This window comes from Orcinus orca, chromosome 11 (genome assembly GCF_937001465.1).
Source record: "Orcinus orca chromosome 11, mOrcOrc1.1, whole genome shotgun sequence".
Classification (NCBI taxonomy): Eukaryota; Metazoa; Chordata; class Mammalia; order Artiodactyla; family Delphinidae; genus Orcinus; species Orcinus orca.
The window spans coordinates 5,036,829-5,060,972 of NC_064569.1; the positions used below are offsets into that span (position 1 = coordinate 5,036,829).

General features: G+C 42.6%; 1 protein-coding gene and 1 non-coding gene across 3 annotated transcripts in view; one reads left to right on the plus strand and one right to left on the minus strand.

The window, feature by feature from the left end:
* The window catches only part of NDUFA9 (NADH:ubiquinone oxidoreductase subunit A9), a 29,847-nt gene that overhangs the window by 436 nt on the left and 5,267 nt on the right, over nt 1-24,144 (plus strand). For both annotated transcript variants that reach the window (XM_004279020.4, XM_033404270.2), the window contains exons 2-8: nt 5,324-5,494; nt 5,823-5,920; nt 9,091-9,182; nt 10,387-10,528; nt 14,420-14,522; nt 17,787-17,854; nt 18,998-19,074. In XM_004279020.4, the coding sequence (XP_004279068.1) occupies nt 5,324-5,494; nt 5,823-5,920; nt 9,091-9,182; nt 10,387-10,528; nt 14,420-14,522; nt 17,787-17,854; nt 18,998-19,074 (751 nt within the window). The remainder of the gene's footprint in view (nt 1-5,323; nt 5,495-5,822; nt 5,921-9,090; nt 9,183-10,386; nt 10,529-14,419; nt 14,523-17,786; nt 17,855-18,997; nt 19,075-24,144) is intronic.
* LOC117196353 (U6 spliceosomal RNA) lies at nt 9,874-9,980 on the minus strand. Its single transcript, XR_004476499.1, has one exon. It is a non-coding gene; the product is annotated as a U6 spliceosomal RNA (small nuclear RNA).

The window sequence follows — 24,144 nt, forward strand, 5'->3', positions numbered from 1 at the left end:
TGGGGGGAAGGCGGGGGAGGAATCTGAAAATGATGGGGGGAAAAAAGGGTAGTGGAGAAAAGGTTCTTCATGAATTGACTTTATGACGTTGCGCAAACTCTTAATCGGCCTCAACTTCAGATTCTGCGCATCACAGTGGAAATGATCATACTACAACGTCAGGGAGTTTCCGAGAAGATTCAGTGAAGTAGTATTTATAAAAGCACTTTCTAAATCAAAACCATTCCTACAAATGTGGAGGCGTTGAGGCCTCGGGGAGCGAGGGATGCTCAGGACAGAGAAGAATCAGGACATTGGTGGAAAAAAAGGAAGAAGAATAAAAGAATATCTTAGGATTTGTCTAAGTGTAGTTTATTTTCCCTTCTACTCTGATCGGATCTGCTGTGGTCCTCAAGTTGAAAACACGCATTTGCTCTTACACTCACTAAGAGAGGCTAGAAAAGCAAGGAAATTGGGAATATAGTTACACTTCATCATCATTATTTCACCCTCCTCTCCTTCACAAACATGCCCTGCATCAACCTCCAGAAACTGCATTTTTCCATAGTGTATTTTAGTTATTACAGAATATCATTTGCTCTCAAAATTAGGTGCATGTCAGAATCATTCTTAGAGCTTTATAAAAAAATAGAAATGGAGGGCTTCCCTGGTGGCGCAGTGGTTGAGAGTCCGCCTGCCGATCCAGGGGACGCGGGTTCGTGCCCCGGTCCGGGAAGATCCCACATGCCGCGGAGTGGCTGGGCCCGTGAGCCATGGCCGCTGAACCTGCGCGTCCGGAGCCTGTGCTCCGCAGCGGGAGAGGCCACAGTAGTGAGAGACCCGAGCGCTACAAAAAAAAAAAAAAAAAAAAGAAATGTAGACTCATTGAAGAGCTATTCAATCAGAATTTTTGAGACTGGCTTCTTGTACCTTAAATTTTAAAAAGCTCCACAGGTACTTCTAATGTTCAGCCAGAGGTGAGAGTCAGGAGTATTTGGAGGATTCTTTTTTTTCCATCTTGGGTAGAGCTCCTCCACGCCTCTGGGCAGGTGGTTGGTGCACATCACTTATAATGGATGGTTTCGTAGCGCTCACTTCTTTGCAAAGACATTTGCTGGTTCTTGTTAAACTGTTACATTGGTGCCACATAGTGTAGGTTGTGAATGGTAATAACGACAATTTACTGAGTTCCTGCTGTCGGCTAACCACAGTTCTAGACATTTTCATAAAATTTTTTCCTTTAACATTTTTTTTTTAACTTGACACGGTAGCTTGTGCTCTTTACCACTCTGCTTTACACTCTCTGGTAAAGTAAGCTTTTGAGTAAACTCGGGAGAGGCAAGTCTAGTGTGTAACATAATCAAAACACTACAGAACTGTATAAAACATATATAGTGAAATGTGGCGAGACTATTAAGTACCACAGGAAATCAGAAAAGGGAAAAAGTAGATCATCTGAAGTAGGGAGGGAAGATTGAAAGGGCAGTGGAGAATTGCAGCGCTTCCATTGATTTAAAAAAAAATTTTTTTTAGGGTTGTTATGATCTGGAAAGTCAGAGGGGTTGGACATTTTCCTGGCACTAGCAAGGACAAGGGGGTGAGAATGGAGGCAGTGAGATGACTACCTGAAGATCTGGAATAGTAGGAAAGGAGGTTGAATACGTTAGATGGGGTCAAATAATGGAGGCCTTTGAAAGCCAAGCAGAGTTTAGACCAGTGGTTTTCCAAGTGGATTTTGCAAGAGGAACCAATGGTGTATAAAAATACAGCATTAGAACTTAAAGAAAAAAAGTTTTCTGTAGTAGTAACAATAGCTAACACATGGTTCAAACTATATAGCAGACACTGTTCTAAGGGCTTTCATGTGTGTTGCAAAATGTGTATAACATTTTGGTACTACATAGAACGTGCATGTAATTTACAAATAAATACTTTAAAAAAAAACCCTTACGCGGTGTGGAAGCAAATATGTTTGGAGGCTATTGGTTTAGATACTAACACTAGGAAACCAAAGTAGGTTTAATGAATAAAGGATATTATTTTCCTAATGGTGTTCCTAATAAATGGAAGAAAATGGAGAGGCTGGAGCCAAAGAGGGTAATAACATATTTATTGAGAACCTACAGTGTGCAAGGCACCGTGACATACTTACCCATTTATTATTATTATTATTTTTAATTAATTAATTTATTTATGGCTGTGTTGGGTCTTTGTTGCTGCGCGCAGGCTTTCTCTAGTTGCGGTGAGCGGAGACTACTCTTCGTTGTGGTGTGCGGGCTTCTCATTGTGGTGGCTTCTCTTGTTGTGGAGCACGGGCTCTAGGCGCGCAGGCTTCAGTAGTTGTGGCACGTGGGCTCAGTAGTTGTGGCTCGCGGGCTGTAGAGCTCAGGCTCAGTAGTTGTGGTGCGCGGGCTTAGTTCCTCTGCGGCATGTGGGATCTTCCTGGACCAGGGCTCGAACCCATGTCCCCTGCATTGGCAGGCGGATTCTTAAACACTTAGCCACCAGGGAAGCCCTAGCCCATTTATTATTAATTTTCGTATCAGCCGTCTAAAATGTAACTTTCATGAGGCCAGGGACTTTGTCTTGTTTACTATGTTAGTCACAGTTTCTAGAATAATGCTTGGCTGGTAATTGTTGAAAAAACAAATAACCATGTGAGGTTAGTGTAATATTACTTTCTGAGGAATTTCAAAGTAATAGTAAAACACTCCTGGAATTCTTAGTGTGTGCTGGGTAACGTGCCAAATGCTTTACACACATTTACTCCAATCCTCATAACAGTCCTTGCAGATGTTCATACCTAGACTCCAGTAATTCTTCTCATTTTATTTGCTCTGTCCTTTATCCTGTGCCCTAACTTCCTTACTCATCATTCTAATCATTCCCTTTCATACATTCTCAACTCCCCAGCCCTTATCCCTTTGACATAAAAAAATCAATGCTGATTAGAGCAAGCTTTCCACATATGCTTTCCACGTATTTCCTGCCTGCCCCTGAGCGGCTGAGAGCTAAGCTAAGGAAAACTCCAAACGAATTGAGTGTCCTTATTTTAAATCCATGAATGCAAATCTCAAGTGGATTTTCAGCACATTTTTTCTAGGAAATTTGCTTTCCCTTTCTCCATATGACTAGTTAACACTGCCAGTCTCCTAAAACTTTTAACACGTGCTTCTGTCTTATTCTTAGCTTTACAGAGAACGGAAAGGAATCAGATGGGAACAATCTTTTTCCCACCATGAAAATCTAATAGCTGAGCTGGGATAATTCTCTGCTTTCCCCCCTCTTACAGTGTATGAGCTTCTCCTGGTCTGATGGAAGGCCAGTTCCCTCATTTGGCCTTTGATCCCATCCTCCCTTCCCTCTTCCTCCCCTCTCCTGAGTCATTAACATTTCCCCTCTACTGGGTCGTTCCCATCAACATCTAAATATGTTATAATATTTCAAATTAAAAGAACCCTTCCTTGTCTTCCTGTTCCTCTAGTCCCATTTTTCTTTGTCCCTTTACATCGTATCCCCAGAGAAGAATTTTCGATACTCCTCTTAGGACCTCCCTGCCGCACTCTCCTAATCCAATCAAATTGCTCTTGTTCAGGCCATTTACAGCCAACATTTTCTAGATCCTAGGGTCCTCTGCCCTCCTCTTACTTCACTTTTCAGCAGCATTTGATAGAGTTGACTATTCTCTCCATCAATCACTTTCTTCTTTTGGCTTCTGGACACCATTTTCTTCTGTTTCTTTCCTCTCACCTCACTGGGCCACTTTTCAGTTTCCTTTGCAGGCTCTTTGGGTTAGTCATGTAACCCCTCTGAGCCTTGGTTTCCTCATCTGTAAAGTGGCAATAAAGATAGTGTGAAACAAAATAATATCTATTAAGCGCTAAGAACGATGCCAGGTGCCTTTGTAAGTTTAGCTGTTATTTATACATTATTATTTTGTTACTATTATGTGTCTGATCTGCATTGTTTGTTTCTAGTCTCTATGGTTGCAGTAACTATTCGGTAAGCTAGGCTTTTTCTCCAATTCCATACTTTTGGATGGGAAAATCAGTGGTTTCTGGGCATAGTGCCACTGGAAAGTCAGCTCTAGAAAGCAGAACAGACTTATTGATACTTTCTTAGTTACTTACTTATCTACTTTTGATGATTTTCATTAGTTTTTTATTAAGTCTGAAGTGTACTCTTATTTTTATTTTTTTAAAACTAATTAATTAATTAATTTATTTTTGGCTGTGTTGGGTCTTTGTTGCTGTGCGTGGGCTTTTCTCTGGTTGCAGTGAGCAGGGGCTACTCTTTGTTGCCATGCGCTGGCTTCTCATTGCGGTGGCTTCTCTTGTTGCGGAGCATGGGCTCTAGGCCTGCGGGCTTCGGTAGTTGTGGCGCACAGGCTCAGTAGTTGTGGCTCGCAGAGTTAGTTGCTCCACGGCATGTGGGATCTTCCCAGACCAGGGCTCGAACCTGTGTCCCCTGCATTGGCAGGCAGATTCTTAACCTCTGCACCCCCAGGGAAGCCCCTGAACTGTACTCTTTTAAAAAAATAATCTCTAGGCTTCCCTGGTGGCGCAGTGGTTGAGAGTCCGATGCAGGGGACGTGGGTTCGTGCCCCAGTCCAGGAAGATCCCACATGCCGTGGAGTGGCTGGGCCCGTGAGCCATGGCCGCTGAGTCTGCATGTCCAGATCCTGTGCTCCGCAATGGGAGAGACCACGACAGTGAGAGGCCCGCGTACCTCAAAAAATAATAATAATAATAATCTCTTACCTCTACCTCCAACCCATATCATCAACTCTGTTTTTCATTCATCATCAGTTTTACAGTCTGTTCCAGGTACGTCTTTTGCTGTTCCCTGTGCTGGGCTTATTCATTCCCACCCCTACGTTGTTAGATGTGTTATGTGTTTCACGTGCAAATCTATCTTTCCTGTTATTACTCTTTCAGATCTTTCTCAAAACACTTTATTCAGGAGTCCTTCCTCATGATTCTCTAACTTATGGCACGTTTACTTTGCATTCTCTCTGCTCCTTTCATGTAGAGATTTATACTCTCTTAATTTGTAACTGTTTATTATTATCTTTCTTAACGTGATTTATCTTTTTAGGTAAACTATATCCTATAGGGCAGGGAGTTTGCTTTCTAACTTTTATACATTTCCTTATGTCCTATGGATTTTTTGTTGCCATAATTTGTGTTTATTATTGCTGTTGTTACTTAAATTATAAAAGTTAAATTTAAACTGTAACCTAAGTAAATGAAAATACTGATAGCAAAATAATGTCGTGTTTCTAGGAAAAGAAGCTGTTTGAGTTCATGGTCAATTTTATGTATATTCTGGGGTTCTCTTTAAGGTTCTTCTGTTACTACAATAGCCACATCTGTGTTTCGTGGCCCACCCCAGCGCCAGCTTCATCCTGCACTCACACCTCATGGGAAAGGTGGGCGTTCCTCAGTTAGTGGGATTGTGGCCACTGTGTTTGGAGCAACGGGATTCCTGGGCCGCTATGTTGTCAACCACCTTGGTAAAGTTCCTTGCGTTCAACGTACTCCAAAGCCTAATGAGAACTTTCTTTTCATTGTAACGGTGTTTTGAATTACTCCTATCTTGGATTTATGTAATTTTGGTCTGCTGTATGTTATGAACAGGCCCAGACTTCCTATATCGGACGTTAATACAGGAAAGGGGGCTCTGAAAAGTTATGACATCTCTAGCATGGCAAAATATGTTTCTTACTAAAAATAGAATCAATTCACCTATCATACTAGAATTTAAATGTCACAAAATCACTGTTGTATAATGTAACCATATTATGTTAACGTTGACCCTTGTTCCAATCCATTCTTTTTTAGGTCGCATGGGGTCACAGGTGATCGTCCCCTACCGGTGTGAGCCATATGATACCATGCACCTTCGCCCAATGGGTGACCTGGGCCAGATTATCTTTCTGGTAAGAGCCCCTGTTACTGACTATTGGAATTGATAAATGTAAATTACTGAGGTCATTTTTAGCATAGAGAGGCAGTATAATAAAGCAGCAACTTCATCCCGGAGTGGACCAAGGGCATCCTCCATTCACAGGCCATTCTTGTAAACCCTAGTCCAGCAGTTAGCAAACATTTTCTCTAAAGGGCCAGATAGGAAATATTTTAGGCTTTGCAGGTCATAGGCTCTTTGTCATGTTTACTCAGCTCTGCCCTTGTAGCCTAAAAGCAGCTACAGGTAATATATAAACAAATGGCTGTTTTCCAATAAAACTTTGTTTACCAAGCTAGATTGCAGGCTAGAGTTGCCTGTGGGCCATAGTCTGCCAACCTCTGCTCTAAACCTATGCTGGCCAGTAGCCATCAGCCACGTGTGGCTCTTGAGCCCTTGAAATGTGGCTGGTGTGGATTGAGGTGCGCTGTAAGTGTGAATTACACGTCAGATTTCAAAGACTTGGTTCGAAGAAGATAATATTCAATATATTGTTAATAATTTTTTACATATTGAAATAGTATTTTGGATAAATTGGGTCAAATAAAATATTATTAAAATGAATTTCACCTGTTTCTTTTTATTCTTTTAAAAGTGGCTAAGAGGAAATTTAGAATTACATATGTGCCGCGTGTTATATTTCTCTTGGGCAGTGCTTCGATAGAGAAAATCACAAGTAGGGTGTTTTATAACTTGGTTGGCTTGGATAGACATGACTTCCAGCACTTCTTCCTGAGCATTTACTGTCGTTATTCTTCAACCTGCAGGTTCTTCCTTTAGGCCAATAGTTAGTTGCCAGCAGGGTAGGGGGAATTGTGTGGGGAGAACCTTCAAGGGAGTGATGAGAAATGTGTGGGCCCTTTTGGCTGTCCCAGTGACCGGAGACCATACTGGTTTATTAGGCAGGGGTCAGGGATGCAGAGCACCCTACAGTGCGCAGGTCCTTTCCACAGAGAATGATGCTGTCCCAGTGCCTGCAGTTTCCTGTGGAGAAACACTCCGGGCCTGGGGGCTTGGGTCAGCTGTTCTTGTAGCTAACTTTTCTTACTTTCATCATCCTGCCTGGGCCTGAGCGCTTCCACTGACACACTTTCCTCTTTTAAAAAATGTTTGTTAAACATCCTTAGTATCTATTTTATTCACACAGATTATTTGTGACCTCATTAAATTTTGACTTATTTTTAATGGCATTTTCATTTATTCTTTACTGAAGGTTCACAAGCTAAATATAATATTTATATTGGAAATTTCTTATTTCTGAAGTGTTTTTCTTTTCCACAATCTTTTTTCTCAAGTATCTGCTTGGTATTACAGTTAGAGGAGCTTAGCCTTTTCCTAGTTCTCTGTGACTGAAGATCATCAGTCATCTTGTCAGTCCTCAAAACTGACATATTTCACAAGTGATGGATGAAAACTTTTACCGGCTTGCAAATGTGGAGTCATTGGAATTAAGCTGAATGACATGTATTCCATGCTTTCCATGGGTGTTTATTGTGTCTGCTCCCTTCCTGGCGTTGAGCTAAGCTCTGAGTGTGTCTTGTTGAACAAGACCACAGGGAACTCAGTCTTAACAGGGCGTACAGACACAAAGTGCATAACTTTGAATACGGTCATGTTTATGAAAGGGGAAGCCCAGGAAAGTTGTAACAGGGGGGACGCCTCAGTATATTGTTGTTGTTTATTTTTGAGAAGGAGGGACCACATGGGGTGTGGGGTGCCGATCTCCCCACTTTAGTCTCTGTTGGAAACTGCCGTCTGAACAGCCGTTTGGTTCACCAGCCTGATCGTGCCCCTGGGCCTTTATTCCTGGGAACTTGGTTTCCTTTTGACTGCTCCTCTCCGGGCATCACTCTTGGGCCATTCACGCAGTTATGCCGCAAGCTCTTCCCCTCTGAGTCTTCTTGGGTTCACCCTTTCCCGCCTGTGTCATCTTCTCTGAAAAGGCCGCGTTAAGCTCATTATGTGTAGAGCGCTTTTTTCGTTGAGTGTGTTGCTTGCTGTGCTGCAGATTTTCTGTATATTTCACTTACTCGTCATAGCAACCCCGTGGGGTAGGTCGTATTTTCAAGTTTTGCATGGCGTCTGGAGAGAGCATTTGTACACTGATAGTAAATGGCACAGTGGAATTTGCGTTCCGTCTCTTGTACTGCATCCTCCACAGTCAGTTGTCACCAGCGCTGCCTGGTGAGGGCTTCATCTTTTTGCTCTTGAATCTGATTCCCGTAGCCCTCTCTCTCTTTTCTAAATTGCACAGGCATTCTATTGCTCGCTGTCTCTCCTTCTCCCCCAGCGCCCCGCTTCTCTTCCGTTCTCCCCTCTTTTCTCACTCTCCCTCCCACCCCCCTCACTCACAGATACAACTAAGAAATCCATACTACTTATTATCTTCCTTCAAAATGCTTTCAAATTTTATTTTCATTTTAACATAGAAGATGCTCTGCCTTTGTCCGGGGGTCTTTAGTCCCCTGTCACTGTTTTGGACAAGACACGTTGATCTGACCTCAGTCCTAAACGCCTGCTCACAAGTGCAGGTCTCCACCGAAGTCTGCCATCAGCTCACCCTGAACTGATAGGCAGGTCACTTCTCTCTGAGTGCTGTTTTCATGTCTTTAAAGCAAAAATGACCAGATCTGGGATTATAAAGAGTAAAGAGTTAAAAAGAAATAAGAAAATAGTCATGAGTATTCCCAATTTAACGTTAACCTTTGAGAGACACCCCTCCTATCTTCCGTCTAACTGGTTGGTGCTAACAAGGGAAAGTCAGTTTACCTCCCAAATGATCCTCGGTTCTTTGGCTGTATTTCATTCAGGAAGGGAGACTGGATTGCTAGATTCCTTTACAGGCTTCTGCGGGGCAGTTGGGAGGACAAAAATTGCTCTGCCCCGTGAAAATGAATAGTGTCTTTTCTAGTTCTGTCACCTGCTATTACCTGAATAAAATGTGCTTTGACCTCTTTGTTTCCGGAAGAGCCAGAGAATCAGCAGCGTTTCTGTTGTAGTCAGTGGAGCCGGTGTGAAAGGGCACCGTCTCGCGACGACAACAGAGGGCCCGTTGTGAGTCTTGCTGATGGGGGGAGCTACAGACGTGTTTTGTGCCAGGGCGCACCCCTGATGTTTTCATGTGACTGGCTCCTGCTGTTATAGGAATGGAACGGGAGAGACAAGGACTCGATCCGAAGAGCTGTGGAGCACAGCAACGTGGTCATCAATCTCGTTGGGCGAGAATGGGAAACCAAGTAAGTCTTTGACCCTCGTTTCTCCTTTGCAAAGCTGGCTTAAGGTTCAGTAGACATTTGTTGGGCACGTAACATGCCAGGGATTGTAGTTGTGACATTTTTCATTAGTTCATCAATGAGTATTGACTGAACAACCTTTCCACAGCCAGTGACCACCCTCCCCACCTAACCCCAATCCTCCCCCCGCCGGGGGTTCAGTTGGTGGTAAGTCTGGTGTAAGAAGCAATAAAAAGCCACTGCGGATTGTGCCAGTGATTATGCCAGTCATCACCAGCTGGGGTGGAGTCAGGAAGGAGGGTTTTCCTGTCCCACTGACCGGCAAGCTGAACACTGGGTTTTCTCGCGTGAACAGCGTTCTCAATCTATTCTCCACGTTTTTAATCAAAGATGGCATGAGTACCAGTTTGAACAGTTCTTTTTAGCCCTTGTGTGGGTTGTTTATCAACAAATAATGCTTGAATCCTGTGCTTCCGCAGCACTCTGTTCACGCCTCTTTCTTCACATTTATGAGAGTTTGACTGAGACTGATTTAGAGACGTCTGCCTCATCACATATTTTTAAGTTCTTTGATGACTTGGAGGGTCTTATCCAACTTTATAGCCCCCGTGATGACCAGCAGTGCTTTGTACAGGGCAGACACTTCGTTCGTGTTGTTGGATCTAGTTGGTGACTGATGCATTTTTTTTCTTTTTTTAACATGGAACGCTCCATGAATTTGCGTGTCATCCTCGCCCAGGGGCCATGCTAATCTTCTCTGTATCGTTCCAATTTTAGTATATGTGCTGCGGAAGCAAGCACTGATGTATTTTTTTTAGTTTCCTTGTTTTCCCCTGAGGAGAGCAAAGGCCTGGGGGTGAGCAGTGATTTCCCCTCCAGCACCCAGCGCTTCTCCCCTCCCCGCCCAGTCAGTGCAGCCAGATGTTTTTGAAGGGCCTCAGCCTTGGGATTCCTTGAGGACAGAGAATAGTATGTATGCTGATTTATGACTTATAGTAAGACTTACATTATGTATGGTAATGGCAGTGAGGAGGCCTGTAAAATGTTTTTAAAATATTAGTTTTGACTTTGGGTGAAATCATTGCTACTTACAAGTGTAACTATTGATATTATGAATTCCAGCAATAGTATGAAAACCGGCTTATCACAGTATGCTTTGGAGTCCTGAGTCAGGTGTTCTTAACCGATCCCTATTTTTTCCTGCTAGAAACTTTGGTTTTGAGGATGTTTTTGTAAAGATTCCCCAAGCAATCGCTCAAGTGTCCAAGGAAGCTGGAGTTGAAAAATTTATTCACGTTTCACATCTGAATGCCGATATTAAAAGCTCTTCTAAATATCTGAGAAATAAGGTAAGTAACAAGTTGATTTGGGAAGTGGTTCACAGAGCTTGAGTTTCTTAGCCCATTGGAAACGTGAGTTTAAGTGAGAAAGGTTTCTCACTGATGTATCCAGAATCAAGGGGGATTTCTGATTCTCCATATCCAGGATGTGATTGTTGTGTGGCTGAGTTGTAGCTGAGTGCCTTCTGTTTGCAGGGAACTGTGCTAAGCGGCCTCAAAGATGGGTAGATCATACTATTACCCACCCTCCAGGGTGTAAAGTTTCTTGGCACATCACAGAATTACAGAGTAAACACAAAAGGTAGAGTATGCTTCCTGCATAAGAGTCATACCTGTGTCAGCCACCAAAGCTAAAGGACCATCCTTCTTTCTCTGACCCCTTGCATAGCCATGATCTTATGCCATGCTCGGAGGGGTAATGTGAAGGCTGGGGGTGACAGGATAAGTATTTACCAGGGAAAATGGCTGTTCACATTGTAGTCAGGCTTCTTGGACTCCCAGAAACCCCACTGCAGTCCACATTGTGCCTAGGGATTGAGCAGCCTGGTTTGGAGTCGGTCTGTAACCTGCAATGTTTTATCATCAGGGACTCAGTAGGGATTGTGGTGCCCGGGAGTGCCTTCAGCAGTTGGTTCCTAAGGAGCCTGCTTTGGGTCAGATTGATAAGGACGCAGAGTTCCTTGACACTGGCTCCAGCTTTTGGTTCCACTGCATTCTTTAATTGACCAAATTATTTATTAAGCACCTACTACGTGCTCCATGTTGTAGTAGGCGCTGGGGATACAGGGTAAATAAAACACACATGGTCTTAGCCCACATCTAGTTTCTAGTCCATTGAGGAAAACAATTCCAGATGCACTAGGTGTTGCAAAGTAGCTTGGGGAATCTTTACAAAAACAACCTCAAAATCAAAGTTTCTGGAAGGAAAAAATAGGAATTGGTTAAGAACACCTGACTCGGGATTTCAAAGCGTTCTGTGATAAGCTGGTTTTCATACTATTGCTGGAATTCATAATATCAATAGTTACACTTTTAAGTAGCAATGATTTAACCTGAAGTCAAAATTAATACTTTTTAAAATTTTTACAGGCCTGCTCACCGTCATTACCGTACTTAACGTAAGGCTTACTATAAGTCATAAATCAGCGTACACACTATTCTCTGTATGAGAGCGAGGGAGAGGGAGTGAGAGAGTGAAGCCCGTGCCTGCCCCTGCCCTAGCATTCAGAGAATCACCCGCGTTCGCAATTGTTTGGAGGGGGCGGAGGTGGGGTAGTCAGTGGTGAGGGTGAGGGAGGGCTCGGCGGTGCCCAGCCCGCAGGCTTAAACCCCTGCGTGATGGCGCTCCTGTTGAACAAAATGAGGAACCCTTGAGAAGGACCGGGTGCTGGGGGCGGGGTTCTCAGCCTTAGTGGCCCATTAGAATCATGGAGGGGACTGAACAATCCTGATGCCCAGGGCACCCAGACCAACGGAAATAGCGGCTCTGGGGGTGGAACTCGGACATCAGTATTTACACCTCCCCCTGTGTAATCCCAGTGTGTAGCACAAATTGAGAGGTGTTATTTGTGGAGAATGGAAGAGGATGATCCAGTTTTGGACTCAGGTTGCAGCTCAAGTGCATGTCAGTCACCCAGGTCCCAGTGGAGAATGGGGTTTAAGATCCTGGAGCTCCGAAGAAAGAGGGTGCTTGGGGATATGAACATGGGAGTCCCCACTGTTTGTTGTTAACTGAAGCAACACGAGGGGACCAGGTGGCCTCATGGGGATGAATCGAGAGCAGAGAGCTCTGGACAGCACCCAGAGGAGCACTGACGGGGGGGTGTGGGGGACGAGGAGAAGGGTGCTCCTGCAAAAAGCAAACAAGAGGACTGAGCAGGGCGGACGGAGGGGCAGGAGGGACGCCAGGAGAGTCTGAGGTTACAGAAGCAGGGGGAAGGTGAAGAGGTGAGTCAGAGCTGCAGGGTCAGCCAGGGTCTACACCGCAGGTCCTCGGTGGGCTTATCAAGAGCAGTTTGAGCAGGTGTCGGGGCAGCAGTGAGTGAAGAGCAGGCAGGGGCGGAGGCAGCAGGGACAGTAAGACAGCATCGTTCTCAGGTGGTTTACTAAGAGGAAGGAGGGGGCAGGAGGCTGGAGGGGAAGAGCTGGAATTTCTTTTTTCTTTTAAGGTAGACGATCTTGACGTTGAAATGCTGGTGGGAAGGTGCAGGTAAGGGGAGCCTGACTGCAGATGTGTGGGCTGGAGTAGTGGGCAGGTTTCTGAGAAAGTGACAGGAGGTGAGTTCCTCCACTCTGGTCAGGAAGGAGGAGAGAATGTTGCTTCGTGCCCCTGGCTTTGTAGATTCAGCACTGGGAACACCAGGTGGTTTTTCTCTGCTGCTGTACTTTCTCCCTGAATTAGAAGATGAAGTCATTTACTGGAAGGAAGAGGGGAAAATAAGGGAGAAACTTGAATAGAACAGAAAGGTTTGAAATTTGTCAACTGGAAATGTAAACTAATTAGAAGGAAACCCTATTTCTGGGAAATGTTACGAGCCCGGTTAAAACTGGGGACAGGAATTTATGTGTTACCAATTGATGATTTGTACTTGTTTATTTTCCTGTAGCTCTGAAGGCAGCAGGAGTGCATGGCTTAAAGAAGGAGGCTAGTGGGTTCTTCCAGGATTGGGATTTTGCCTGGTGGGTGGAGTAGAGGACAAGGGGGCAGGTAGTCTACAGTATCGCTAAGAGAGTGATGGACAAGTTGGGCCATGGAATCTAATCTAGGGCAAGGGACGTTCGGAGGGATTGGTGTGGGGGAGGGCAGACCCAGTGGAATGGGGTCCCCGAGAACTTGAAGGAGCACATCTCAGGAGCAGAGGAGCAGAGAACAAGCAGGCTGGCGGCCCAGGAGCTGGTCCTCTGAAAGCGGCACGTCTTCATGTAGGGCTCAGAGGAGGGGCACTTGGGTTGTTCTGGTCTGAGGCCTCCAAGTGGAGAGTGGCTGAAGTGGGGTGAAGACGAGGTCCCTGGAGTTGAGAAGCTCAAGAAACGGAGGTCCAAGTCCACCGGGGCTCTGATGTCACCTCCAGGGGGTGCGGGTAGGCAGGATGGCTGAACCAGGTGCTGGTATCTGCACCTTGTCTAGGAAGTGAGTCTACTCTGATTTTCCTTCTTTCTTCTTCCGCATAAACTTCCTTAGAATAAATATGGGAAGAAACCCAGCAAGAGCTATAAGAGGTGGAGCGTTTTTATGTGTTAGTATTTTTAAAAAAATTTCCGTGTAGACTTGTCTCCTCCTTACCATGAGGAATGTATTCCAAATCCCCCAGTGGCTGCCTGACACCGAAGATGGTACCAAACCCCATATGTACTTCGCTTTTTCCTATATGCACATACCTGTGATAAAGTTTTGTGTATGAATTAGGTACAGTAAGAGACTAACAACAATAACTACTAATAAAGTAAACAGTTATAACAATAGACTATAATAAAAATTTCATGAATGTTTATGAATGTTTCATGAATGGCCCCCCATTCTCTCACTCAATATCTGCTGACTGTACTCCCCCTTCTTCTTGTGACGATATGAGATTCACGTGCCAGCAGGCCCGAGCAGGATGACATGAGATTTCATCACGCTGCTCAGAACAGCACACAATTTAAAACTTACGAATTATTTCTGGAATTTTCTGTTTAATATTTTTGGACCGCAGTTGACCGCGGGTAACTGAAATTGTGGAAAGCGAAACTGAATGTAAGGGCGGGGGCAGGGGGGTGACTGTAGCTGAGTGTTACGAATAATATGATTCCCTTAACCTGGAGGAAATACGACCTTGAAATATGCGTTGCGTCCCCGCAGTGGAAGGAGTGGGAGCTTCGTTAACTCACCGCAGAACTCTGTTGTGTTTGGTTGTTAAGGCTGCTGGAGAGAAAGAAGTGAGAGACGCATTTCCAGAAGCTACCATCATAAAGCCATCCGACATCTTTGGAAGAGAGGATAGATTCCTCAATTATTTTGCAAGTAGGTCTTCTTCCTTAATAGTAGGAGGGGGAATGCTGGTTAACCAGGTTGAAGTTAATCACAAGCAAACTATGTTCTCTGACTGGAAGATGGAGGTTGAATTTTTTTCTCCTCGAGTTGCCTTTTTCTCCCCAAAGGTTCTCTTTTTCCAGTCAGCATGGTCCCTCTCTTGATCTTCGTCACTCTGTATCAAAAGAAGCAGCTTAGATGCCTGGAAGGAGCACGGACTTGGGAGTTCGAGACCTGACTATGAATTGGGTCCTGGGACTGACCAGCTCTGGGACTCTGGCAGGTCTTTGAATACCGCAGCTTCTTCATCTGTTAAGATGAACATGATGATGTCCCCCTGAGGACCAGTGTGCTGGTTAATGGAGTAGCTAGCTTATGTTACAGCACCTGGCATGGGGTCAGTGCCTCATTTATACTTGGCCTACGAAGCCCCGGTTTTCTTAGTGCTGCCTCACTTTCAGTCTGTTTTCCAAGTCACTTAGGTGTTGGTTTTGAAAGACAAAGAGGTAGCATCCTACTTTGTCAGACACATGTGATAGGTCATAAGAGTGGGGTCCTAACCCGCAGGATTAGTGGCCTTAGGAAAAGAGGAAGAGAGAGATCATTCTCTCCCTCCCTGTGTGCGCTGAGGAAAAGCCATGTGAGAACGTAGCCGGCTGCCTGTAAGCCAGGAAGAGCGCTCTCACCAGAAACCAGATCAGCCGATACCTTGATCTTGGACTTTCCTGCGTCCAGAGCTATGAGAAAATAAATTTCTCTTGTTTAAATAAGCCACTCAGTCTGTGGTATTTTATTGTGGCAGCCCGAGCAGACCACACAGTCTTAACCATTTCTAAGTGTACAGTTCAGTACCGTTATGTGTATTCACGTTGTACTGCAAACAATCTCCAGAACTCTTCTCATCATGCAAAACTGAAGCTCTGTATCCATCAAACAACTTCCCATCCCCCCCTCCCCGCAGCCCCTGGCAACACCATTCTACCTTCTGTCTGTGAATCTGACTACTCTAGGCCCCTCATGTAAGTGGAATCAGACAGCGTTTGTCTCTTTTGTGACTGGCTTATTTCACTTAGTATAATGTCTTCAAGGTCCATCCATGTTGTAGCCTGTGACAGGATTTCCTTCCTTTTAAGCTGAATAATAATCCATTGTATGTATAGACCACATTTTGTTTATCCATTCATCTGTCAGTGGACACTTGGGTTGCTTCCACCTTTGCATTATTTTATCTGATTAATGCTGATGGACACGGGTGTACAAATATCTCTTTGAGACTCTACTTTCAGTTCTTTGGGATGTATATCCAGAAGTGAAAATGCTGGAGCATATCGTTCTATTTTTAATTTTTGGAACTACCATGTGTTTTTCCTTAATGTCTGTACCATTTTACATTTCCACCAACAGTGCACAAGGTTCCAATTTTTCCATATCCCCGTCAACACTTGTTATTTTCTGTTTTTTGATAGTAGCCATCCTAATGGGTATGAGGTAATATCTGATGGTTTTGCCCTAATGATTAGTGATGTTGAGCATCTTTTCACGTGCTTGTTGTCCATTTGTATATCTTATTTGGAGAAATGTCTATTCATGTCCTTTGCTCATATTTTAATTGGGTGGTTCTTTGTTATTGTTGAATTGTAGGAGTTCTTTATACATTTTGGATAGTAACCCCCTTCCTGTCAGACATATGATTTGCAAACATTTTCTTTCATTCTGTAGGTTGCATTTTTACACTGTTAATTGTGTCCTTTGTTTCACAGAAGTTTTTAATTCTGATGTAGTTCAGTTTATCTATTTTTACTTTTGTTGCCTATGCTTTTGGTGTCCTAGCCAAGAAGTCATTGCTAAATCTGTTGTCATGAAGCTTTTCCCCTGTGTTTTCTTCTAAGGGTTTTGTACTTTTAGCTCTTAGATCCATTTTGAGTTAATTTTTGTGTATGGTGTGAGGTAATGTTCACTTTCATTCTTTAGCCTGTGGATATTCAGTTTTCCCAACATCATTTGTTGAAAAGACTATCATTTCTCCTTTGAATGGTGCTGGCACCTTGTCAAAAATTTTTTGGCCAGATGTGCAATGATTATATCTCTCTATTCCATTCCATTGGTCTATGTCTGTCGTTATGCCACTGTTTTGATCACTACACACTGTTCTGATTACTGTAGCTTTGCAGTAAGTTTTGAAATCGGGAAGTGTGAAACCTCCAACTCTTTTTCTTTTCTTTTTCAAGATTGTTTTGGCCATTTGGGATGTCTTAATATTCCATATGAATTTTAGAATGGAGTTTCCTGTCTTTCTGCAAAAAACACCATTGGGATTTGGATAGGGATTGCATTAAATCTGTAGACTGCTTTGGGTAGTACTGACATCTTGACAATATTACGTTTTCCAATCCATGAACGTGGGATGTCTTTCCATTTGTGTCTTTTTAAATTTCTTTCAGCAATGTTTAGTAGTTTTCAGTGTGCAAGTCTTTAACCAACTTGGTTTAGTCTTTCCCTAAGTATTTTGTTCTTTTGGATGCTCTTATAAATAATTTCTACTTTTAAAAGTTTTTTTTAAGGGACTTCCCTGGTGGTCCAGTGGTGGGGACTCCACGCTTCCACTGCAGGGGGCACAGGTTCAATCCCTTGTCTGGGAACTAAGATCCCAGAATCCACATGGCGTGGCCAAAAAAAAAAAGAAGAAAGTTTTTTTGAGAAAATCTTTTTTTACCTTTACATTTAAGCCACTTGGGATTTTGTTTTGGCTTATGGCAAGATGTGAGCCGTTTCTTTCTTTTTTGTTTTTTTCCTTCAAAGAGTAGAATGATTATCTCAGCGTCATCTATTAAATACTTCCATTCTCTACGTATTTGTGGTACTGCGTTCATCATACACTAAATGCCTATTTTCACCTGCATCTTTCTCTGGGTTAGTTGTATTGCTGATCTGTTGATTAGAATAGGGTGCAGGTAGAGTGCAGTCTTGGGAGTGGCCGTGCGCTTAGCACTGCAGAGTGGAAGACAGGTAGACAAGCCACCTGACTACTTTCCCTTGTTCTTTGTGTCCCTAAGTATTTGGCCCTTTTACTTTCTATGTTTGTTGTGTGAAAAACAAATGGCTGCCCCTTGTAGGACCATTAACTGCCTCAGAGTCAGCTACATTTATTTCCTTATTTTTACTACGCAAAATGGTTATGCCAGCTTGGGGCACCTGGAGATGTGTGGGTCTTCAGGCAGCCTAGGCCTTCTAAGAATGTTGTCTTTCTTCCGCCAGGTATTCGATGGTTTGGTGGTGTCCCTCTTATTTCCTTGGGCAAGAAGACAGTGAAACAACCAGTATATGTAAGTACCCTGGATAAAGGAGCTTTCTCTGAATTCAAGAGTCAGGTGATCAGTTTTCCAGTTTTATCCTAATCCTGTAATTCCATCATTTTCATCTTTGTCAGCTTGCTTTGACTGGTTGCCTCTCAGTTTACCTAAGAGGTACATGTATTCTCTGTCTTCACTTGTTCATTCATTTAAGAAAACTGTATTGAGCCCTTAATGTGCTAGGCACACTGCACGTCACTGGGAATATTGAGATGCTAATGACACAGACACACGTTGCTGTCCTCAAGATGGTCAGAGGCAGGTCAGCAAAACAATTGTCATGCAGCATGATAAGTGCTATGACAGGAGAGGGTTTTACGTAAATATGTCAGAGGACACCTACTCCAGACTTGAGGGTCAGGGAAGGCCTCCAAGGAAAGGACATCTTACGTGAGACCCTAAAGATGATTCACATGCAGAGGGAGCGGTGTGTACAGGGGCCCAGAGGTGAGAGAGCATGTCGGAGTCCACGTTGTGTTGAACCAGGGTCTCTCAGCTGGGGCACTGTGGACTTCCTGGGCCGGTAACGCTTTGCCGTGGTGGCTGCTGTGGAATGTGTGGCCGCATTCCTGGCCTCCAGCCACCAGGTGGCAGTAGCACCCCCCAAGCTGTGACAACTAAAACTGCCTCCAGGCATTTGCCAATGTCCCTTGGGGGCCAAAATCACCCCTAGTGAAAACCATGGGGTCTGAAATCATGTAAGATTATTATTTTTTTTAAAAGTCAAAATGGTAGAATATTGGCAGTTCCGTGTGGTTTGGACTAATGCTTTGTGATAGCACAGTGACAGGGAGAGGAGGAGGAGGAGGGGGTGAGGTTGGAGCCGGTGGGAGAGGCCTGGATGCCCGCCAAGCTAACGCGCTCCGACTGGAGAAGGTATTCAGGTGACCCTCCCATGTGGAGGTTATTTGAGCTCTTGAAATGTGGGTTCTTTTAGGAGCGTTCTGAAAACAGACAATGACGTCATCTTAATCTTACCATTCTGTTGTTGTGATCCATGTGGCCTGCTTTCCTTCCTTCCTCCCTCCCCTCCTCTCTTTCTTCCTTTCTCTCCCCCATCTCTCTGTTTCTCTCTCTTTCAACAGTTACTTAAACATGTATTATAATTTCTTGTAGATTGTGGATGTCACCAAAGGAATTGTTAATGCAATTAAGGATCCAGATGCCAGAGGGAAAACTTTTGCCTTCGTTGGGTAGGTGGCTGGAGTTTGACTTTAAAATAGCGCAGCCTGTTAAAATGAAAGAACTGTGATTTACAACAACAGTGATTTCTAAACCTGTTGCTCACAGGTCTGTTGGTTACACTTTTCAGTGTCTTTCTTGGATGATATTTATTCCAGAAACCTTACTGTCTTGGCCCTGAGGCCAGTATATCTCAAAGAACCATCCAAAGGCCATCATTATCAGAAGCTCCTGAATGCTTATATTAAGTCCGAATTGAGGGAACCTAGGAGTCCGCTTGAGTAAATGATTCTTCTGTCACCAAAGTCTGAGAACCCCTGCCCTAGACCGTTATGTAGCCATAGTCCAGTGACTCCCAAGGATGGTTTTGTGCTACTCCAGTGGTGTTTTTAATATATCAAAGGATAATCAAAGAAAACACTTTTAGGGAATAAGTACAGTTGCAAAATCAAATGAATTTTGCTAGATCATCACGATGCCCCAAAAGGTTGGAAATGGCTGGCTTAGGGTACAGTTTCTAGGGCTTTGCAAGACTGATCATTTGTTATATGCTCTCTTTGTTGAAATTCGCTCTCGGGAAAAATGGGGCACAGTTAAGCTATGTGACTTACCTGAAATTATTCAATCATCTCACAGCTAGGTTTAGAACCTTTTTACTGAATTAATTAAAACTAAAACACTAAGACCCGGGCTTCCCTGGTGGCGCAGTGGTTAAGAATCCGCCTGCCAGTGCAGAGGACACAGGTTCGAGCCCTGGTCCAGGAAGATCCCACATGCCGTGGAGCAGTAAAGCCCGTGCGCCACAACTACTGAGCCTGCGCTCTAGAGCCCCTGAGCCACAGCTACTGAAGCCCGCGCGCCTAGAGCCCGTGCTCCGCCACAAGAGAAGCCACCACAATGAGAAGCCCGCACACAGCAATGAAGAGTAGCCCCCACTCACTGCAACTAGAGAAAAGCCCACACACAGCAACGAAGTCCGAACGCAGCCAAAAATAAATAAATTAAAATAAAATAAATTAAAAAAACAAAACAAAACACTAAGACTCAATCTGCCCAGTGGAAAAGTACCAAATTCACCTGACAATTGGCCCAGAGTCCTACCTGCTTCTTGAGAAAAGACATTCTTCTCTCCAAGCCAGGAGACATGGTATATTTTCCCAGCATTATGGATTCATATATTGTCACATTTCACTATCACCATCGATTTAGTTTAGTAAAGTTTTTTTTCAGTGCAAAAAACTCTGTATTGTGTTTCCATGTCAACCAGCTGCTGGAAGATGTATGTCTCCCTGAGTTCCCAATTTAGTACATTAGTGTGTAATCAGTTATATACTCTAGGAAAATTATTTACAAAAAAAATGTTCAGCACGGTTTCCATAAAACACTAGGCTCAAAAGATACCAGGTTCTAGTCAAGAGATATTTAGACCAGGATTCCAAGGAATAGAGGAGCAGAAATGGTTTTACAGACTTTGCTTACTGCTCAGTGGAGATGCTCTGGGGTGAGTTAGCCATTGTCCTCTTTACCTTTGCCCAGCCAGTCCAGCCTCTGTGCCAGGCGGCAGTAGGTCATACTTATCTGACACAGTGATGGGAAAAGTAAGACAGGGAAGTGTAGGCATTTTTCCTCGCAACATTGTAAATGTGTATGCACACTTCTCTTCAGCCCCAGGGAAAACTTGGTTTATTTCCCTGAGGCTAAGGCAGAGGCGTGACTTTAATTTTGCCCGTAGTTTTTTTGTAGTTATTAGTTACATGATGTTGGTCCATTTTATCAACCGTCCATTAAATATCTATTGATACACACATACATACACAAAACTGAGAACCAGTAAACAAGTTCAGCAAGGTTACAAGGCACAATATCAATATATAAAGATCAATTTCCATTTATTAGCAAATGAACAGTCTGAAAATAAAATAAAGAAAATAATTTTATTCACAGTAGCATCAAAAAAATAAAATACTTAGGTATAAATTTAACAAAAGAAATACAAGACTTATATACTGAAAATCACCTAACATTGAGGAGGAAAATGAAGGAAGACCTAAGTAAATGGAAAGACATTTCATGTTCATGGGTTGGAAGAGTCAATATTGTTAAAATGGCAATTTTCCCCCAATTGATCTGTATATTCAACTCGATCTTATCAAAATTTGACCATGCTTTTTTGCAGAAATTGACAAATTGATTCTAAATTTATACGGAAATGCAAAAGACCCACAATAGCCAAAACCATTTTGACAAAGAAAAATAAAGTTGGAGCACTTAAGCTTTCCAATTTCAAAACTTAACTTGAAAGCAATAATTATAGAGACAATGTGGTACTGGCATAAGAATAGACAAAGAAGTCAATTAAACAGAATTGAGAGTCTAGAAATCAGCCTTTATGGACGATAGATTTTTGCCAGAGGTGCCATGATATTGCAATGGGGAAATGATAATCTTTTCAACAATGGTACTATCCACATGCAAAAGGATGAACATAGATTCTGATTTCACAGCATACATCAAAAAATTAACATAGATCCAAGACCTAACCGTAAGGGTTAAACTATAAAACTTTTGGAAGAAACGTTTAAAAATCTTCTAGACCTGGGGTTAGGCAAAGATTTTGTAGATATGACATCAAAAGCATACTCCATCAAAGAAAAAAATGGATAAATTACACTTCGCTGAAATTAAAAACTTCCGTACTTCATAAGACATCATTAAGAAAAAGATGAAAAGACAAGATCATCAGCTAAAAGGCAGGATGGGGTGGGTGAGAGAGGTATATGGAAAATTTGAGGATGGAGAAGAAGATAGGAAGCGCTCCCTGAGAGAAGAGGAAAAGAGCACTCCTGGGAGCGCACAGTAGGACTGCAAAGCAGAGCTGAGCCTTTCCCTTGAAATTCATGATCAGAAATGTAAGGGGAAGCCAGTTAGCCCAGGGCTGTTTTCTCTGCAACTGTGTCTTGCTGGGGGTTCAGGCACAAAGAAGGCAGATACTTGGATTAACCCGAGAAGGGGTTTTGCTGTGCTAGGATAGTGGAGAGGTGCTGGGGACAAGGTTTTGCTGAGGATGTTTGCAGAGGAATGACTACAGTATGGAACCATGAAATCTAAGCTGGGAAGGACACGGCCTTCAGTGTACCTTTCTCTGAGCAGGGGCACATAGACCAGTCTTTGATTCACAGTTAATGGAACACAAAGGGCTTTAGAAGAGCTGAAGAGCAAGTGTATGACATAGTTAGTTTGCCCAAGATACCAGTATTGCTTGTCATCATGAAGATTGCAGTTGTTCTTTGGCATAGCATGTATTATATGCAGTGATTTCTGGAACTTGAAGGAAGCTATCTGAGGGCTTTGTCTGGTAGTTCCTCTAGCTGACATTTTCTTCTTCTTTTTTGTTTTTTTTTTGTTTTGGGGTGGGTTTTTTTTGGTGAAAATGTCAGAATGATGAGGTTCTCACAGAATTGCCTTAATTCAGCTCTCAGCTGTCAAAGGCTTTCTAAGGCAAAGAGATTAGGAAATGGGTGAAGAGATATTAAAGTGTATTATAAGCAATAATAGTTACTAAAGCTAGGTTATACTGGTACAGAGCTATTCAGATCGGTGGAACAGAACAGGAAGTCCAGAAACAGTCTCAAATATATGTAAGAATAGAGTGTGATAAGGGTGATATTTCAAAATTTGGGGAAAGGGTAGATTTTTCAGTAAATGTTGATAGCATCTTTATCCTATATCAATACAAAAATACATGGCAGGATGACTTATTTTCTGGGTAAAAAAACAAAGCATTAGAATAAATATGTGGACATTTATTTATGTCACTAGTGACTATAGAGGGATTTTCTAAACATAAAACCAAACAGTGAAGTAAAAGAAGTCAGTAGTTTTGATTAAATGAACTGTTTAAACTTCTGTATGCCACAAGACAATTAAACATTAAAAGGCAGCAATATAAACAATAAAAGACATTTCCAACTATATCATTAAAATATAAAAATTTTTACAAACCATTCTTATAGAAAGAGACTCCAGGAGGAAAGAGAGAAAAGCAATAAATGTAAATGGCCAAAAATATATGAAGAAAAAAATTAATCTCTAATATTAAAGTAATGCTAATTAAAATGTTGAGGTACCTTTTTCTACCTGGCAGATGGACAAAATTTTGTTTGCTCATTTTTTTATGACTAAACTCATTTTTGGTGAGGGGACTACTAGCATTTTCTATTAAGTTGATATAAACTCTTTGGAAGGGGTTTGATAAAAGCCTTAAAATGTCAAAATATACTTTGAGCTAGTTCTATTTCTGGAATATATTACAGATACATAATTATGGATATATAGAAATATTTGCAACAAGAATGTTCATTAAAACATTATTTTAAAAAAGAAAAATATTTTTAGTAGCTTAAATATCCAAAACCTGAGAATTGGTGATAAAATAATTATGATTACCTGCAATACAATACGGGCAACCATTAAGCATGCACTAGAATGTTTAGTGACACAGAAAGATGATTGGGATTTAACGTTAAATGAAAAAGACATTACAGAATATGATGACCTGTGTGATCTTATATTTATAAAAGCAAAAAATGTATAAGGGGATGAGGGACTTCCCTGGCGGCTCAGTGGTTAGGAATCCGCCTGCCAATGCAGGGGACACGGGTTCGATCACTGGTCCAGGAAGATCCCACATGCCGCGGAGCAACTAAGTCCGTGTGCCACAGCTACTGAAGCCTACACCTAGAGCCCATGCTCTGCAACAAGAGAAGCCACTGCAATGAGAAGCCCGCGCACTGCAATGAAGAGTAGCCCCCGCTCGCTGCAACTAGAGAAAGACCACACGCAGCAACGAAGACCTAATGCAGCCAAAAAATAAATAAAAATAAATAAATAAATGAAATTTTAAAATAAGTTAAATTAAATTTAAATATAAGCGGATGAGAAGTTAAGTTTATTATTATATATTAAGTTTATTAACTTCATCTTTGGTGGGTGGTTTTTCTTTGTGCTAATCTGTATTTCCTATAGTGCGTATGTGTTTCCTTTTTCATAAGAAAGATGTTATTTTGTAAAACTAAGAACGA